This window comes from Falco naumanni, chromosome 10, assembly GCF_017639655.2.
Source record: "Falco naumanni isolate bFalNau1 chromosome 10, bFalNau1.pat, whole genome shotgun sequence".
NCBI classification, from domain to species: Eukaryota; Metazoa; Chordata; class Aves; order Falconiformes; family Falconidae; genus Falco; species Falco naumanni.
This window is the reverse complement of record NC_054063.1, coordinates 20,947,777-20,966,601: the sequence shown is the minus strand read 5'-3', so window position 1 is coordinate 20,966,601 and position 18,825 is coordinate 20,947,777. Positions and strand designations below refer to the sequence as shown.

At 43.1% G+C, this 18,825-nt stretch overlaps 1 protein-coding gene and 1 long non-coding RNA gene across 6 annotated transcripts; one reads left to right on the top strand and one right to left on the bottom strand.

Moving 5' to 3' along the window:
• Window positions 1-127: 127 nt before the first annotated feature.
• EPB42 (erythrocyte membrane protein band 4.2) lies at window positions 128-10,640 on the bottom strand. Of its 4 annotated transcripts, none has more exons than XM_040608661.1 (13): window positions 10,470-10,640; window positions 8,380-8,565; window positions 7,475-7,690; window positions 6,753-6,871; window positions 5,897-6,013; window positions 5,326-5,503; window positions 4,546-4,684; window positions 4,055-4,158; window positions 3,471-3,710; window positions 2,334-2,633; window positions 1,864-2,024; window positions 1,302-1,435; window positions 128-394 (listed from the first exon to the last, which is right to left on the bottom strand). In XM_040608661.1, exons 1-13 carry the CDS (start codon window positions 10,477-10,479, stop codon window positions 244-246), a joined length of 2,055 nt encoding a protein of 684 aa, XP_040464595.1. In that variant the 5' UTR covers window positions 10,480-10,640; the 3' UTR covers window positions 128-243. The 4 variants fall into 4 exon arrangements, with proteins under 4 accessions (XP_040464595.1, XP_040464597.1, XP_040464594.1 ...); XM_040608663.1 differs by having other exon boundaries at window positions 7,475-7,645; XM_040608660.1 differs by having other exon boundaries at window positions 7,475-7,708; window positions 10,470-10,639.
• On the top strand, window positions 4,101-18,692 carry LOC121094702. Of its 2 annotated transcripts, XR_005829927.1 has the most exons (3): window positions 4,101-4,206; window positions 13,609-13,791; window positions 15,254-18,692. It is a non-coding gene; the product is annotated as an uncharacterized LOC121094702 (long non-coding RNA). The 2 variants fall into 2 exon arrangements; XR_005829928.1 differs by lacking the exon at window positions 13,609-13,791 and having other exon boundaries at window positions 4,124-4,206.
• The last annotated feature ends 133 nt before the right edge of the window (window positions 18,693-18,825 follow it).

Here is an 18,825-nt window from a genome sequence, read left to right as displayed (position 1 = left end):
TGGTGAGAAATGCAGCATCTTGAAGATTTAGGCCATCTTTGTCACAGTGAAGTTCAATGTACAAAAGTGGAGAGTGGGCATAGTGGCAGATGGGAGAGTTGAGTTTGTACAAATTACTATTCAGACATGGCTTTAAATATTACTTTAATGAAACTGTTAACATCAATGCTTGCCTAAGATCAGGGCACAGATCATGACCACTTTTTTGTAAACAGGACAGCAGGACCTGTTCCATGTTGGGCATCAGGCAGCTGCGATGTTGATAGTTTTGTAGCTCTTCATGTTCTGGAGTTGAAGGCAGGTAAGATGTGCAGTGAGTCTTCTGGGCCCTGCTTGGATGGGGGTGAATGGGATTTGTAGTTCTTGACTGCTTTTAGGTTGAACAGAGCCCAACCTGAAAGGCAAGAAGGGATTATACAGGAAGCGCATCTGTTGGTATTTGTAGTTCCCAGGGCCCAGGAAGTGCATTTGCTAAACAGGAGTGTGGTGCCAAAAAAGGAAAGGGAAAAAAAATAGAAGACAGCTAGCAGTTGTATAAACTACCACAACGGAGTTGTGATCTGACAGTAGTTTGGGAGGGAGGTAGGACAGGAGAGTTGAAGTCCCCATTTAAGGTTACTTTGTCCTAACACAGCTTCTTGAGAGAAATGTGGGGTTTTTTTTCCTGTGAAGGAGGGTGTGCATTATTGGAGGACTTTTGGCTATGTCAGGTTTGCCTGGTTCTTCAGCAGAGAAGCAGAAGATACTCTTAAAATCGTGCCCAGGGACTGTCTTTATTGCTGACAGTGGTTAATGGGTGGAAAGATGTGTCACAAACAGTATAGTTTTACTCCACTTATGGGTGTTGAAGTGGCTAGCCAAAAAGCAATTGATTTCTCAACAGCAAATATTTTCTAAATTACATAGCTCATTTTGCTGACCTGTAACTGTTGTCTTATTTAATGTGTATTTCTGCTTAAATCTTGTGGTACTTTTTTTGTTACCCTTTTTGTTGGCAAGGGGCTTTCCTTTTGCTGTCTAGGCCTTTGGGGTTGAAGCTTTCACAAATGTTATACTAGCTTCAACTTACATATTATGCTTCTGTTGAAAGTTCTTTCATCTGGCTTTTTTTCCATTTCAGTGTGAAAATCTTCTGTGTTACCTAATAAAGGACGGGATGCCTGGGGCTGTCATGCTGTAGCAGTCTCTTCCTGCCACGTTGTTGCCTGCTTATTTTGGGGGACAGCTTTTCCTGTGTAAGGGTTTCTTTAGCTTGTATCGTGTCTCTCTTTTCCATTTACTGTTCCTAGATTTGCACTTACCTGTACTCTCTTTGTCTGTAAATGAGCCCTCGCCCTGCAACCACTATCGTACATTTCTCCAGGGGTTCGGTGAGGGGGTTCCAGAGGCTGATCTTTGCTGTGCTTGGCTGATATTGTACCATGTTTTCTGGAAACTGTTGAAAGAAGGAAATGAGCTGAAACTGAGATAAGGAAAGAGATTCTTCTACAATTAAAGGGACATAAATGTTTTTTTGGTGCCAGAGGTCTGAACCTGAGCTGCCAGTTGCCAGAAGAGGCAAAATCCAGCTTACTTTCTCTCAACTACAGTCTTCTGCTGTAGTTTCCTTCTGCAGCATCTGACTTCGTGACTGGTGAGTTAGGAGCCATCAGGATTTCCTTATGCTCACACACAGGCAAGATAGAAGTGGGAGTACTGTATACAAGAGTGTGGCGCAACTCACCTTTCCCAAACTGATGTCTTAGTGCTTTGAAAGAAGACAGCACGAGGAGAGCCACTCAACCCAGCGCATTTTTTTTGCTGTTTATGATTACAAAAGCTGTTTTCTCGCTACTGCAGTAACGAATGATAGACTGATCTAACCTCAATAGTGAGAAGGGGTTCACAAATGCTGATCTCTTCCTGTGCGAAGTGTATGTAGATGGAGTCCTCTTCTCTCAGCATGGCAGTCAGCCTAAGCAGATGACTCTCTCCTGACCCTTTTCTGTACCGTGAATAAGGCACAAAGACCTGCAGGTTGTTAGCTGGAATACAGAGTGGTGAAATACAGATGACAATGCAGGTAAGTACAGTCTAGTCTTAGCCTGCACGGCATCTAGGAGTATTTAGTGCCTAACGTTGTACTAAAAGCTGCAGCATTTAAAGACTTAAGTGATCCCAGCTGAGTTTGCAGATTCAGAATCTCTTAAGGTGATATTGCAGAAGTGTTTTGTTTCAATCACCTACAATCAGCTCTTCAGCCAACCCTTCATAAACTTATGGCTAAGTATGTTTTTCCTGAAGTGAGAGAACGAGATGCAGCTTCCTAGCCACACACCCAGCAGAGTCCTTACCTTCATTGCTTTTGAGGATAAAATGAAACTCTTCCTTCCAAAGTTGGGTAGTGGGCACACCATCATAATGCAGAGACTGGGCCCCAACTACCAGGTGAATAGCCTTTTCTCCACCGCTGTGGTTAAACACTTCAATAGAAAGTGGAATATCTTGTCCCAGTAGCAGAGGACTCTTTGACTGGAGGTGCATGAAAAGGTTAATTGGCTTTTCAAGGGCAGTAGGGATGGTGCTAAACTCTGTTTTGCTGCTGGTTGTCTTTCTGTAGACTTTGTCTAGTACTTTTCGTTCCTGAAGAGAACCTGTCACAAAAAAAAGGAGCATATATTTGTAATACTCTTTCCTGTTTGCTAGTGTGAAGGAGTAAATGCAGAAGGATGGCGTTGAATTATCCTGGTAGTACTGTAGATAACTGTTTCTAAGAGCATAGAGAGAGATCCTGTTGTGCTTCTGCTTGGAACAGTTTGAGAATTTTAGCTGACAGGACATTCATTTGATGTACCTGAAAAATTCTACTTGGAAAGATTTGTCATAGTTTTTAAAGCATCTTGGTGGTAACATCTGTCAGAGTAGAAGAGGCAGTTGCCTCAAACTATAGCTGTAGGTAGGGCACAGTACGATCTTCTCTTGTGAGGGACTGCAGCCAAGGAGACAACACGCTATAGGCTAAGATAAGATGGTAGGGTTGGATCAGGGAAACAGCATTCAGTAACAGATTCTGAAGGGGGAGCTGCTTTTTGAGGAAGGGATTTAGATAATTTCTGGGAGCACAACAGTCCCGGAAGCTGGAGTCTGAAATACATCTATATATATTACAAGAGTAATGAGAGGTAAATGTAGAGAGTGTACAAGTGACAGAAATCGGGAAAGAAGGGTTTCCAGACAGGAAAGTGCCAGCTGAAGAAAGGCCTGGTCTTCTAGAGATCTGGTTGATGTAATTAAGCAGGATCAAATATAGGGCATGACCTGTGCTTTGACTCTGTAGATAGCAAGAGTAGGGTGTTCTTGTGCCATTCAGGAAGGGGAAGTAGTGAGTAGTGGATGACCCTAATGCTCTGGTATGGCTCTGCTCTCTAGTCCTTTACGCCTCACTTACAACACTGGCAGAGACTGTGCTCAGCTACTTGCCTATCCCATACCTTCAGGATACTTGTAGTTGTGTGTGATATCCTCACAGCGTTCACTGCCCACACTCTTGGTGCTGATGTTGTTGCCAGTGTATTTTGTGCTACCGAGAACTGGCTTGAGGCCATCTGCTGTTTGTATCCAGACCTGGCACTTGGCATTGATGGCAGCAAAGAAGTAGCAGACATCATAATCCACTTCTATGTCCCCTTCCTTGATGGCTTGAACAGGGGCTGGCCCACAGAAGGACAGACCTGAAGAGACCATGTTGCTCAGTTAAGATTCAGATGCTTTATCAACTAGACCCATGCCTAGTTCAGACCTATACTGGGAGTGGTGAAGTGTATAGTTCAGGAGGACGTTAGGAAGCAGTGCTGTGATAGAGCTCCTAGAGCTACACAAGCTGCACAAACCAAACAGATGAATGATGGTTTAGTGCTTAAAGTCAACAGGGTGAGTCCTTGTCTTTTTCTATCCTTCTGCTGGAAGTTGGGAAAGGGAGAAATATTGAAATATTTGCTCCCTGCTCTACTCCACACACACCCCCCACTCTCCCACCCCCACCCCCCACCGGCCAAGCCCATCTTTGATATTTTACTTCTGGTTTTTTCCTGGCAGGTGGCATCCAGTGCCTGCCACCCACTGTACTTTGGTAGCAAGTCTGCTCGAGCCATCCAGCATTCGTTCCAAACGTGAAAGGTCCTGCAAAAGACAACATCACGCGCTTATGCTAAGGGATGGAGCCCTGAGGTACAGTAAAGCTTTAGCCAAACCACAGCCAATTGATGCTCCTTTGAAAGGGCTCAATGCATGTTGAGGAGAGAAGAGACCATGTTTTTTGACACAAGTGGAGTTTCTCCAGCTGGACTGGGCTATCATTCTTCCTTTATGGGCCCTAGGAATAGGGCACCCTTCAGTTTGGGTTGTGACAATTTCTCAAGAACAGGTCATGCATACAGGATCTCTGCTGAGCTGTCTCCTATCCACCTCCCTGCAGCTGTTTACCTCTTTCATTTCCCCCCCTTTACCACTTCCTAGATCTAGGTATTGTCTCAAATTCTTGTTTGGGCCCTGTCAATGTTTTCTTACCAGACCCGGGTGCTTTTGTCTTGTGTAAGCAGTGTCCCATCTTCATCATAATACTCATCCACACTTAGGCAGCTGCTAGTGTTGTGAGCCCACGTAAAGCCTGTGACCACCCTGGTAGGAATTCCCAGGCACCTCAGAACTGTACAGGAGAAAGAGTTGTGAATCAGTTGTGCATCATGCCCTAAGGGTGCCTCTGCTGATAGATGTAGAGACTTTTGTGGTGCTAAGTCTATTAGAAATGGCACCGGGCCTGCTGCTTGGGCTTAGCAATGGGCATTGCCCCCTCAGGAAATAAGCTCATAGGTGTGTTCAGTGAATGGTGTGAACTGATACTCTTTTATCTCTTAAGCTAGTGATGCTGAGCATTGATGAGGAAGCTGAGGATCTGCCTCTCAACTAAACGTTAAAGGTTATGTTACTGGGTGTAGAGGAGTGAAGGCAGAGGGTTGATTAGCATTGATAACATGCAGCTGTGGCCTTGCCTCAGAGGCAGTGGGTTGATGGACATGGATGATGTGCAGGTGTAGCTCGTTCCACTAAGTGGTTAAATAGCCCTGGGGACAGATGGAGGAGGAGTGGTGTGGTCTGACCTCTGGAGGAAGGAGATACAGCACAGACAGTAGAATCTGACCAACAGTAAAGCCTTGTTGCAGTCTACTAGTTTGATTGTGCTGCAACAACTGGGATCTGTGTTAATTCAGGAATTCAGGCATATACTAGAGGTTCTGCAGACCAAATGAGGTTTTGCTCAACACAGAAGTCTTTGAACCACCACTGTACCTGAACACATGACTGCAGCAAACACCCAGCACTGCCCATAGCGGACAGGCTTGCATTGTGATGCAGCCCACTGCCGGAGGATGGGACTGCTTCCTAGCCACTTGGAAGGTGGTGTCCCATCATAGTATTGCCTGGTCCCACATTCTGCCAGGATTCCTCTAAACTCATCGCAGTTCATCTGCAGGGAAGAGGGAAAGATTGATTAAGGAATTGCCTCTCTTTGGTAGGTAAACCTCATCCTGCTTGATGAAACTACTTTCAAGGCAGATGAAACCAAAAGGATTTTTTGCGCAAAGCATGAAGGTGATAGCTGAGCAGAACAGGTGCAACAGTCTCCCCTGAGATTTATTCACTATGTGTACTGCCGCTGCTAAGAAACTCCTCCAGCACTACTTGTCTGCTTCAGGAATATCGGGAAGGGCTGGACATGGGCGGGAGGTGTTGTTTGGAACAGCTCTGGGAGGCTTCCTCTTTGGTCAGCAGGTTGCCAAAAGCAGCGTTTGAGAAGATGCTAGCCTTTGCTCTGTGTTTGTGTCTTTTCTACAAGGGTCAGGCTGTCTGCTTTCCTTACCATGGCAGCAACTATGCGGCAGATGTAAATAGGGTTCTTGCGCTGGGTGCGATTCTTGTCTTGTTGATGGCGTTCACCTACATCCAGCAGTGTGAAGCAGATGTCAACAATATCCTCCTGAAATTGAAACAAGAACATATCATTTCAGGAAATCTGGCATGAACATTTGTTCTCTGGAGTCCTTTCAAGGGTTTGTAACTATGCAGATTCTTTTTCTCCCTTTCTGCTGATAGTCTTATAAAAGTGGGCTGTGGAGGAGAGCTCCAGGCAGAGATTTGGAGGGGGGAGCACAATGTACCAAAGGCAGACCTACAGCTTTAGTGAAGCAATGTGGGAAGTACATTAGCATGGTAACTACATCCCCTGACTGAGGGCAATTGATAGTTTTCTGGAGCACTTTAGGTTGGTACAGAGGTACTTTTGTGACCTGGTGGCACTAAAGTAGAATAAAATCCTGTTCTAATCACTGGCTGTGTCAGATGGCCTTGGGCAAATGGGAAGATCTACTTGTCCTTTCTGTACCTGTAAAATAAAGACATATTACTAAGCTCTGTTAAATACTTTTGTATGTGTTGATGAAAGGAAGGTGCACAAAACCCAGATATAGATAATGCATTTCTTCATAGAGGACAGCTTGAGAAAGTAGCTAAAATTGCATATACTGTGTTATGGGACTTCATACACAGGTCCCTGTTCTCCTGCACGGTCTTGGACAAAGACAGTGAGCGCAGAGAGCAAGGTATTTCATCAAAGCCACAGCATGAAAATGCGGAGCATCCTGTAAACAGAGGAAGCATGCACCCTTCCTCTGCTGGTGGCTGTAAGAGATCACAGACATATTGGACCTCTTGCTTACCTGACTGAAATCCCAGGGTTGCGCTAGGACTGCATTTTCAGTCCCCCCGTAGATGAGACCCTCTTGGTTTAAAATGTACTCCTGCCGCTGTGCCTCGTTAGGCAAGAACACCTCATCATCTGTATTAGAGGAAAAAAACATCAGGAGGAAAGCATTCCTGGTCTCAGATGCCCTTGCATCTCTCTTACATTAGCAGAATCCACTGCAGTTCAGGGACTTTGGCAGTCCCTGGCATTCTGCCCTGAAAAATTCTACAGATTCTGAATCAGATGGGAAGGAAGAATTTTATTGCCATCTGTTTCCTTGTGCAAAAAGTTCCTCCAGATCTAGGCTATTGCACTAGCTAGCTCCTTTACTCTCCTGGCTGTTGACTTCTTTATTCCTAAGGAAGATAAAGTGGCCTTAATCAGATGAATTATAATGTTGACTCATCTTAAAATCTTTGTTACAGGAAATACTTTATTAAACGTTTTTTCCCTTAGCAGGAGGACAGGGCTCTGACAGAGTACTCCAGGAACAGGGCAGAAGTGCTGAGGTGGGTGGCTTTGAGCTTTTTATTAGCCCCTAACTCCTTCCTAAAGTGCTATGAGGAGCAGGGCAGGATTGGCAGGGAGCACTAGGTTAGTCAGCCTCAGCCTCCATGGGGGCAGAATGCCAGAGCTCAGAAGCTGTTTTTGTGAAGTGACTGTTCCCAGCCTGCCTTTCTGTGTCTGGCCACATACCTCGGCACCAGGGATTAAAGAGAAGAGTGAAGTTGCCCAGGAGATGGGAAGACTTGGAGGCACGTAAAAGCAGTGTGTACTGGCCAATGGGAGCATTGACAGGGCTGTTCACAGAGATGGTCCAGAAGAATGGGTCTTGTTCTTCCAGTGCTGCGCTCCACTGCTTCTGGTCTTTAAGCAGGACGGAGATGTCAAACTTAGTCTGGATTCCATCTGCTTTGGAAGGATGTGATACTGCAGCCAAACAGATCTGATTGTGGCTATTTCAGACATGCATCCTCACCCCATGCAGATTGCAGGGACCTTGTCTATATGCGGAGCCATAGCTCTCCTTTCTTGTGAGAGAGTCTTAACCCTTTAGCAGCTTAGTGCCTAGTGAATCTTCCTAAGGTTAGTGCTGCACTTAGGCCTCCATGTTTGAAACTATGTATTTCATAGATTTGTAGAAAGCAGGAACAGCCAGAATGGTGCGGACCTGCTGCTCCTGGCATTCAGTGTATTGTAACAAGTCACAGCCAAGTGCTTGGATTATGGTAGAACCAGCTGGGGCTGAATGCTGCTGTCATTCTCTCACTAGAAAACACTGTAACAGATAATATCTGTAACAGGCTAGCTAAGTTTGAATATTCCTAAACCAAAAACCAGGAGAGAGCAGAGACCCCGTGACTACTTTCAAATCATAGAATAGTGAACCTGCACTGGTTACTGTGCTGCGGTCTCTATTCTGGAAAGAGATCTAGCTTTGATGCTGCAAGTCCCAGCAGCAGGAGACTCAACCCTGCTTCACTGGCCTCGCTTTTAAGTGTGGGCACCTCTGTCCAGCTCTAGAGATGGCTTTTGCCACCAGCTCTGTTCTTCAGGTGGGTGGAGGACCAGAGCTCTGATAGGTATGGTGATGACGTTACCTGTCTGTACTGTGAGGAAGGTCTTCTTCAGTAGCTGCAGGTATTTGAATATTGGAGCTGAGAAGACCACAGTGATAGTGAATGGCTGCCCTCGCCTCACCATAAGCCTTTCAGTGCTGATTTCTTCTGTGTGGTGGTTATTGTTGTTCATTGTGATCTTGAAATCACATTTTCTGATGCGCAGACCTGTAGTGTGACAAGATACAGAATGAGTCTGGGGCTGTGAGCTGCCCACAGTCTGGGGCTGTGCCACATCCCGAGATACACATACAGCTGATGGTGTGCTCCTGCGCTCAGTCAGCCCCCCCTGCCTTTGAGACTCTCTGCCCAGTAACTGTAAGGGCCTTCACTCTGAGCTTGGCTGTTCTTGTGTCAAGTGGCTTATTGAGCTGCCTTTGCTTATACCTTAGTATCATTAAGTGAACCAACTGATTGTGCAAAAGTTCCTTCCTGCCCAGTGAAGGACATGTCACAGACCTGAGCATTCAAATGATACAGATGTTGTGCACTGTGACTTCAGTTGAAGTCTTAGTCTGTGTACTCAAGGGCACCGATGGCACTCAAAGCAGCATCTCTCCATGTGGATACATGGTTGAAATTGTGCACAGGGGACAAGCTGTTACACCCCACTTGCAATGTGGGTGCAAGTTCTTCCAGCAGTTCCTGCACTATGTATGTCTGATAAGCACCAACAACCAGCAGCTGGTGTAAACTTCACTGCTGGTTCAAATGCAGTGTGGCGGTATAGTCCTGGAACTATGCTGGATCACAGCAGATCAAACACCAGTTTTCCTTCTTTGCACCATATTAGTTGGCAATCTGACAGCCAGAGCTGCAGGAGATAGAGGAGCTCCTTCTCCTCCTGTCTCCTACACATGCATCATACACATCATACGTGCTTCTGTCAAGCACCGGAAGGGAAAATTGCCACGATTTCAAGCACCCAGTTTGGTGCTTAATAACTGTAGTGTGATCATATACTTGCACTGTTCTTCTGGTTTTGGTGGTGTTCTTAATCTTTCCAGACTTCTTGCTGACAAGCAGGTAACACCATGGTTTTTCTCAGCTTTGGGATCATCCTGACCTCACTTACCTCTTCAGCTCCCAAGTCATCACTAAGGTCCTTGAACTTGTGGGTTGTGGCTGGTGCCCCCTACATGACACATCCTGTCACCTGTCTCCCCTTGCTGACTCAGGCTCCTCCCTTTGTTCCAGAAAAAAATACTAATCCACAGAGCATTCCCCTGTTATCTAAAGCCATTGCTGCTGTGCTAAAGCCACAACTACTACTCTTTACAGTTTTCCTTGGTCACCTCTCTCCCTATGTCTAACTTGCCTTGTCCTCTGCATTGATTCTTTCATTGCTGTTGGCCCTTCTGTGTTTACTGTGGAAGTCCAACTGGATTGTGCAACTTTGTTTTCTTTTTTCCCTGTATGAATTTTGTCATGTGTTGCTTACGGTCACTGATTCTGGCCTGGCTTTCAGATCCCTTTACAGCTGTGCTAGTTCATAGCCCTGCACCAGTTTAAACTTTACAGAGCCAGCTCTGACTTTCTATATGTTCTTCTCTGAAAATGTCTGTTCTGGCTATCTTGTAGACTGGTAAGTCATACACGGTCAGGCTCTCCTCTCCTCTCCTTCATATGACGTTCTTGGATCTTATTGTCACTTTCTGCAAGGTTGCTTGGAACCTGGAACCTCACCTTGCTCAAGTGCCTAAACCAGTCATCTCTCTGCCTCAGTTTTGTGGTCTGGCTTACCTAACTCCACGTGCTGCCCCCCATCCCCTATGTTAAGGATAACTCTCTTGCCCTTGCTTCCAAAATCTCACATGTCTGCGTTAGCTGCCTCTTACTGCTTCTCTCAAATTCCTCTTGGGCAATACCAACTTTTGTTTGCCGTCCCTTTCTCTGCAGTCCTCCATGTGAATTGAACTCCCTTAGCCTTTAGAGCACTTCCTTGGCTCCTGCCCTGTAAGAAGCTCACCTTTTCTACAAGCCTTGTGAACACTGTCTTGGAGCAAGGACAGTTGTTTTTCCTGACATACAACCAGCAATGCTCGAGGCTAATCAAAGTGATTTTTGCTTACCTTGTTTCATGTCTAGTTCTGTGTACCGTGAAAGTCTTTGGTTTCTGCTTGCACTGGTGGGCTATGGATCCTTCCTTCAGCTTTCTTTAAAAATTATCCACTTGCAAAGTTGTTTGCTCCATTTCTTTATACAGGGTGGGATGTGATGTTGCCACCTCCCTTTCAGCTTATCTTGCTGGCCTGCTTTGCAGACGTTGCTTATCTGTCAGACCAAATTAGAGACACCCACAGAAAGGGGTGACTTTTCCTACCTACAGATAAAGTTACATTCCACAGTGTGATATGAAGCCTTTAAAGACAGCTGATGACAATTTCTTTAAAAACCTGTGCATTGGGGACCCCACAGCAGGAAATGCAACTCTTAACTTGGCTCTAAACACAATGCACAGAATGCACTGCAAATGTTAAGTGTTGAGTTGCTCCTGAACATTGACCCTAAGCTACATAGAACCTGAACCCTTCAAGGAGTAAAAAAATCCCCGTCAATACATCCATTGCCCTTGTGCCTAATTAAAAAAAGTGAAACCACTTCAAAATGAGGAGATTTGTTAAAAGCAACAACTAAAAAAAGTAGAATTTCTGTAGCATAGTGCATACTATTTAAAAATATCACACTGGAGACTTGGACTACATACATTCTTAAAGTTGCCATGATCTAAAAGGAAGGTCACTGCATTGATGAATAATTGGTCAAAAGACAGGAGGTAAGACAGCAGAAATAAACAATTTTCACTGTGGAGCGAGTCACCAGTATTTTTGCAGAAATCTATGGTCTTCCATACTCATGAATAATTTGAGAAGCTGATGAAAAGGCACGAGATGGCAAAGCTTGCCCAGTTATTCTGAGTAGTAAAGATGAGGGAGGCAGGTTTGGACATATTGTAGAGGAATCTGAAGATATTGAATGACTAGGCCATAAAATAGCAAGTGTAGGCACATATACTGTAGGAAAAGGGACCCATATCTTACATAAGCAGTGACACATTCTGAAGTAGTTGTAGCCATTCCAGAATGAGATTTGGATTTATACTAGATAGCTGCTGCACAATGTTGTCCAGTGAGCTTGGTGGTTTTTCTTAGTATTCGCATATTAAACTTTACAGTTGCTTGTTTATATGCATAATTTAAGCTAAATACAAACTCTCTTAGTTTTAGTCATTTACTACATACCCTTAATTGTATAGATTAATTTTCACAGAATTGCAGAATGGCTGAGGTGGGAAGGGAGCTCTGGAGGGCATCTTGTCTGACTCCCTGCTCAAGCAGGGCCACCTAGAGCTGGTTGCCCAGAGTGTCCAGACAGCTTTTGAGTATCTCCAAGGGTGGAGGCTCCGCAACCGCTCTGGGCAACCTGTGCCAGCGCCCGGTCACCCGCACAGTGAAAAAGTGTTTCCTGATGTTCAGAGGGAACCAACCTCCTGTGTTACAGTTTGTGCCCATTGCCTCTGGTCCTGTCAGTGGGCACCGCTGGGAAAAAGCCTGGCTCCCTCCTCTTTTCACCCTTCCTTCAGGAATTTATAGACATTGACAAGTTCGCCCCGAGCCTTCTCTTCTCCTGGCTGAACAGTCCCAGCTCTGTCAGCCTTTCCCCATATGTGAGGTGCTGCAGCCCCTCCGCAATCTTTGTGGCCCTTTGCTGGGCTCTCTCCAGTATGTCCATGTCTCTCTTGCGCTGATGGGTCTGGCACTGGACACAGGACTCGCATGTCTGGCCTCACCGGTGCTGAAGAAAAGGGAAGGATCACCTCCCTCAGCCTGCTGGCAATGCTTTGCCTAACGCGCCCCAGGGCATCATCAGCCTCCCTTGTGGCAAGGGCATGTCGCTGCCTTATGTAAGCTTTGACAGCTTTGACTTTTATTAGGAAACATGGATGTCACCAGATTTGCAGAAATTGGGAAAAACTAAATATAAGCACACTGGGGAGATCTTCCAGAAAATCCTATGAGTTTATTGTCAGCATACATTTTTCAGTGTCAATTATGTGTGATTTTAGTATGTGTCTTGAACTTGTTTTTATATAAAGGGCTAAATGCAGTATATGGCTGATTTGTGCTCTTCAAGTGTATGCAAATTGTAAGCCAATTGATTGTGACTTTCTTTGCATGATCAGTGTTTTTGCAGTATACATGTTTATGAACATCTATATCAGAGATGCAAGCAGGTATTTATCCCATCACTGCTGCCTTGTGATGACTGTGTATATGCATAGTACCATCTCTTGGTCAAGTTGGTAACTGCAAGTAATATTTGCTGCGTAGGATGCACTCTGTAAACTGAACAGAGAACTACTTACTGTCCCTTCACATCTGTCATTACACTGAAATGGGCTAAAAAAGCCCATTGAAAAGGTTAATACGCAGAGGAGACTTCCGCATGCAGTGCTCAAGTGCTTGTTCTGGCATTCCACCTGGTGAGAATCTGCAGTCTTAAATTCGATACCTGAGGTTTTCCATCCAAAATCTGAGAGAAAGAAACAGGAATTGGCCACTACAGAGGTCAAAACATTCAGTAGAAGTGCTGACGTTTCCTACTTGTGAATCACCTTTCCTTCTGGAATATGATTTTCTCATATGTTGGTTTCCTTTCAGTTGTCGTTTGTTTCGTCTGTTAGTTTAAATGCCGTTCATGTCTGATCCAGCACTTATGTTTGGTGAAGGCAAACTGAAAACACTGTCTTCATTACTGAGGGTACTAAAACGGTGCAGCCATCTCCGTATATTGCAATTGTAACTGCACTGTCAAAAAGTTGTTTGGATTGGTTCAACTATTTGCTGTATGCAGGCAGCAACTCGCATGCCTATGCAGGCACTCTGTTAGTTACACTAACGTTTTGGAGTAGTATTTCTTCTGTGCCCTTGGCAGAACTGTGTTTGGAGTTGTGCACAAAGGTTTTCCTCTCTTCCTGGCTACCTAGCTTCAGGACAGCACTGTCTGTGGATGATGGTATGAGCTGTGTCAGGAAGGGGGCAAATGGACAACTTTTCAGATACAACGATAGGTAGCTCTACCATATGGGCCCTCAAAAGGTGTTGCCCTAAGATCCTCCAGATCAGACACTTGAGAAAAATTGTTTGGTTTTTTTTTAGTCTGACTGTAAAGGGGAAACTCAGTAAGCTTTTGACTTACTTTGTCTTGCAGATTTGTTTTAAAGGTGGTTCTTTGTATGCTTTCCACATAGTTATGATTTACGTGTTTCTGGCTCCAAAAGGAGTCTTCCAATGGGAACAGGTTACCTTTGCTGGAACTCCAGGAACAGCATTCATTATGACATTCTTCTGGAACGACTGGGTTTGTTTTTTCCCTGCAAAATTGACCTCTCCTGTAAGTCCTTCTGGCTGATCATTCTAGTCACAAAGTCAGTTTGATACCAGGTTTATTTTTCAGGCTTCCTTTTATTCAATACATTGAAGCATGTGAGCTCAAGCTGTCCTTTATTATAATATATATTCTAGTCCATTGTCCTGTGCAGTTGGTAGCTGTGTTCATGCATTTAACACACGTTAATCATGCTTCTGATATGTACCATTGTTTGTAAAACTACAGTTGTAATAGACCAGCATCCTGCTTATGCTGATTTTAACCTCCGAACCTGAAGCTGCAATATTGTTTACATCAATGTTAGCATCTGTAACCTCATGTGCACAAGATCTACAAAACCAATCAAGTAAATTCCCTTCTTCATTGTAAGGATTTGGTAAGAATTAACATTCACTCCCAATTAACCATGTCCATGACATTATACCTGTCTCTAAAATGCAACAAATGCATAAGCATGTACAACTTGCTAGACTGGATCAGAATGGAGGTTGGTTCATCCAGCCTAATCTGATCTTTAACAGTACACAATGCCACATGCCTCAGAAGAACGTGCATGAGCTTCACCCCAGCAAGTGAGGCATCAACTTGTAGCTGATGATTTTCACAACTCAGTGTGTCCTGGTAGGCAAGATTTAATGTCACTCTGAGAGTTCCTGTTAATGATAAATAGTCTTTGTATTAGTCCCCTCCTATCTGCTCTGCAGTCTAACATCATTAGTGGTTAGAAACAGAAGGTGTTGTAACATGTAACATGTAACATGTTGTAACATGTGTTGAGCTGTTTATGCTGAGTTCTCCTTCTGCACTTGATGTGGCTGATGTAACACTGCATGATGGCTGACTAAAATTTGCTTTCCTGCCACGCATTTACTAAGCTGAATTTCACTGATTGTTATATTGTCATCTATTTTGCTGTGTTTGCAACCCTCTGAAGTTCCTCATAGTTTTTCAGTCTTCAGCAATTTAATTGGAGCAGATTTTGTACCCTTTTTGCAGTCGTTTCTTGCATTGCTTCTTTTGAAAAACTTCATCCAGGTCTAGGCAAGTGTTGTCACTGTTCTGTATCCACTACATCCCTGACATGCTCATAGAAATCTAAAGGAAGGTGATCCATAGGATCCTTGAAAGTATCCATCGTGTCAGGATGTTATCTTTATGCTGCTTCATGATTCTTGTTGGTTTATGGATCCAAACTTTAATCCATAAAAATCTTTATCAGCTTTATTACCTATAAAAACAGAAGCTTAAAAAATGCTGTGTGAGCATCTTTAATAACTGGCTCTTTCTGAATGTACTGATCAAAACACGTATACATCTAAGCATCCTTTTTATTGTGTCTACATTTCCAGTTCAAAATGTGATACGTCCATGGGTTAGCTGTGAATTATCCTTTTTGGTGGAATTTCTTGTTTGTTTAGAGCAACAAGAAATGCTTACAGTGTTCCTTTTGTTTTGTCTTTTATAGTGAGCAGTACCCTCCACATTCAGTACCTCCACATAAGAGTGATTGGTACTAAGCAGCGGTAAAGCAAGGCAGCTTTGGTGATGGAACCAAGTGATTTGAAACTACCATCTTTGGCTATTTCTGGGTTTGTTTTTTTAATTTATTTTGAATTGGTAAAAGGGTAGTCATTTAATTGACTGTGTGAATCAAGGCTTTAGAAACTTAGATCAGGAGAACAGAATGGTGGGGAGAAACATTCACCACCCTGGAGACTGATTTTAATGTCTTTCAAGGGCAATTTATAGTGTGAATGTGTCCTATTAGCTAAGGCTCACTTGATTTTTTTGAGTGATCAGAATGGAATGAGGTATGGGGCAGCATCTTGAGCATGCTGAGGTTTAAACTGCGTATTTATAAAGAAAAACACTCATAATTTGCCATATTTTACTCCACCAACTCCCACTGATTTCTGTCTAAAGGCTGTGTAAAGATTGTAGGTTTAGCAAAGCTATTTAAAACCTTCCTTGGGCACTTAAATGTTTTTGTCTGTAATAATCATTAGTTTAATTGAACAATTGTCTTATGTCTAATGCAGGAAGAATGTGTATTTCTTGCAGATGGCACTGGCCAGATCTGCATTTTAGCACTGACCCTGAGCTGGGTGTGGTTGCTGAGGGCAGTCCCTAATGCTGACACCCTGGAAACCCAGCAACCCCAGGTGTTGCAAAGCTTGGAATTTGGCAGAAGCATTAACGCTGTTTGAACAGCAGGCCTCCTTTACAAATAGTTAATTGGGATGAGGTCATTCCAAGCTCGTGTGACAAACACTGTCTGAAATAATTTCCTGGATTGTATTTAAGAAGACATCCCTAAGGAATTTGAATTGCATGGCTGTAATGCATGTTAAATGCAATGACAGTCTGTATTCTTGCAAGATTTAATGAGATTTTGTGAAATGTCATCACTACCTCAAGGCCTTTTCTGAGGCTAGTGGAGGATTGTATGTCTTGACTTTCTAAGACCCTGGAAGACTTAATTGATAGGTGAAAAGCTACCTATTTCCCTCTCCTTTGTCTGGAGAAATCTGGATTCCTCTGTGTGTATGTGTGTGTTTCCTTTTGTTTTCCTTCATTCCAGTCTCTCTGGGCTGACTAGTTCTGACAAGCTTCCACATCACTTTTAAGTATATGTGTGGGTGGCAAAATATTGTAATTGATGTAATAAAATAGGAGTTTACATGTTTTGAAGATTCTGTTGGCTTTAAATCAAAGAAATTTAAATGAGACCTCAGTTTAATCTGTGTCACCGAGTTGGTTTGTGACCATGAAACATTCCTTCTAGGGGAAGTTGGGACTGCATTGCTGGGCAGTACTAGGTGTTGTCAGGAGGAAGAGGTCAAATTGTCTCTTAGGAGCATTCACATCTTTGCTATTTTGGCTTAACTCTGCAAGGAATAAATGGGCACAGTGCTGGGATTTAGATCCGTGTGGCATAATGCCTTCCTCATGGAGGAGGAGGAAGATCTACTTTAAGCAGCTTTGTGGAATGAGGATGTGTGACTGTTAATTGTGAATTTTCATACATCCTTCTGATTATGCTGTCCTGAGCCTTTTCTTCCCATCCTATGCTTTCTGAGCATTTTTGGAAATGTTGCAAAGTATCTGCCTTTGCAAACAGAAAAATCAGGGGGTTTTTTCCTGTCTGCTTTATGATGCCTGCATGAGAGGAAACAAGTGGAACTTCCTTTAACGTAAGTTAGGACAGTAGATACAGTGGTTTTGTAAGACACAGATAAAGAGCTGGGTGAAGTGTATGGCAGCAGGCGTGGGCAAGTAACAATCTTTAAGGTAGTGCCAGCACAAAACAAAAAAACAAAAAACATTATAGGCTGCTTTTTCTCAACTAGTCTTGTAGGCAAGCTTGGCCAGTCCTCCCAGTAGTACAGTGACAAGTTTCTGACCTGGAGCAAAGTAAAACCACCCAACCTTTCCCCCAGCCCCCATTCCAATTTTATCAAAATGTATAATGCCAAAATAATTAGGAACAATGCATTGGCTGTTTGTCTGTGTTGGTTATAGCTTCTGATTGTTACTACTGCCTGTTAGTCCTAGAATAGATTCAGACTAGTAGGGGATGAGATGCACAGCCAGAGAGCATTGTAAAGTGAGTCCCCCCACGTGTTAATTTTCTCTGTGGGAAATTGCTCGTGTTTATGATTAGCAAAGCCTTTGTAAATACTCCAAGGCAGTTGCTGCAGTTCCTTGTGAAGAGGATACAGTTTGGGGTCCTTTGCTGTGGGCCAGTATGGAAGCTCAGTCTTTTTTTCCTGCAGTAAGTCTTCCAAATTGGCACCTTTGTCTTGTCCATAGTTTGTGTTTAAAATGCAGTTTTATATATTGCATATATATATATATATATATATATGCAAATAATAAAAAACCCGTAACAGTCAGCCTCAGAGTTACATTTAAGTCCGGAAAGCTCTTAGCTGTGCTTAAGTTAGAAAAGTATAATAGAAAGTATTTAGATAATTTCTATAAACAGAACAGTATAGGTATCAGTTTTGGCTTTGTCTGGAACTGTTTCTGGAGCTACTTCATGAAACTGAGAACCTAAGGTGGCAATGTATTGAGAAATTTACTTATTCATTACATCAGCTGCATTTTTTTCTCTCTTTCTGTTTAATGGGAACAGGAACCAGTTTTTCCTCTCCTGTAAACTCTTTTTAAAACTAACTTTTTTTTTTCTTCTTTTTTTTTCTGAGTTATTGGTAGCTGCTCTGGCATTTGTGGCTCCACCACTGCATAGGGCTATTTGCAGCCATGTTCTTTTAGACTCAGGGAAACCAAATGCATTTTGTTTAGATGAAAGCAGAATGATTTGAGTTCAACATTCTCTTTTCCTGTGAATTGTTAAAATTTCTCATGTCCTAAAGATCTAACCACGTCTAAAAGTTCTTTATATTTTCCCTTTAGCGCTCATTAAAAAAAGAGTCAACTGGGGCAAAGACTTTTTTTTGCTACATCTTTTAAAAGAATGCTGTGTATATCCGTGCAACTACATAAATAATGTATCTCTAAAGATTACACTGTGTTAAATAAAACTAGGAGTGCTACTTTTGCATATGTGATTGATAGAAGAAGGAGACATTAGCAAATGGAAGTTTAAGACTTGTGTTAGGAGCTATGTGTGTAAATAAATGTGTCTTAGTCCAGATGACAGGTCACCTATTTACTGTTTAATGATGTTCTCCTTCATTCCTGTTTTCAGGAACGGCTGTTCCAGCCTGTTACTATTTCAGATGCTCTAGTGTTTGCCACTCCTTGGTCCAGGATGTGTTTCATTTGTCCTGTTACTCCCAGTCATTTCTTGGAAAATATTTCATTATTTATAATTTATCACATGATTAAGTCATTATTTAAATAGGGAAACTGTGAATTAAAGAGTATTGTTTATTGAATAGCTTCTCATTTTTCCAGTCATAAGAAGAGAGTTCTGTTGTAATGATGCCATATCTTACTGCTGTATTTTTCTTCTACTAATTAGATGAAATCATAAATTTAATTCTAGAATTGAATTATGTCAGCTACTTG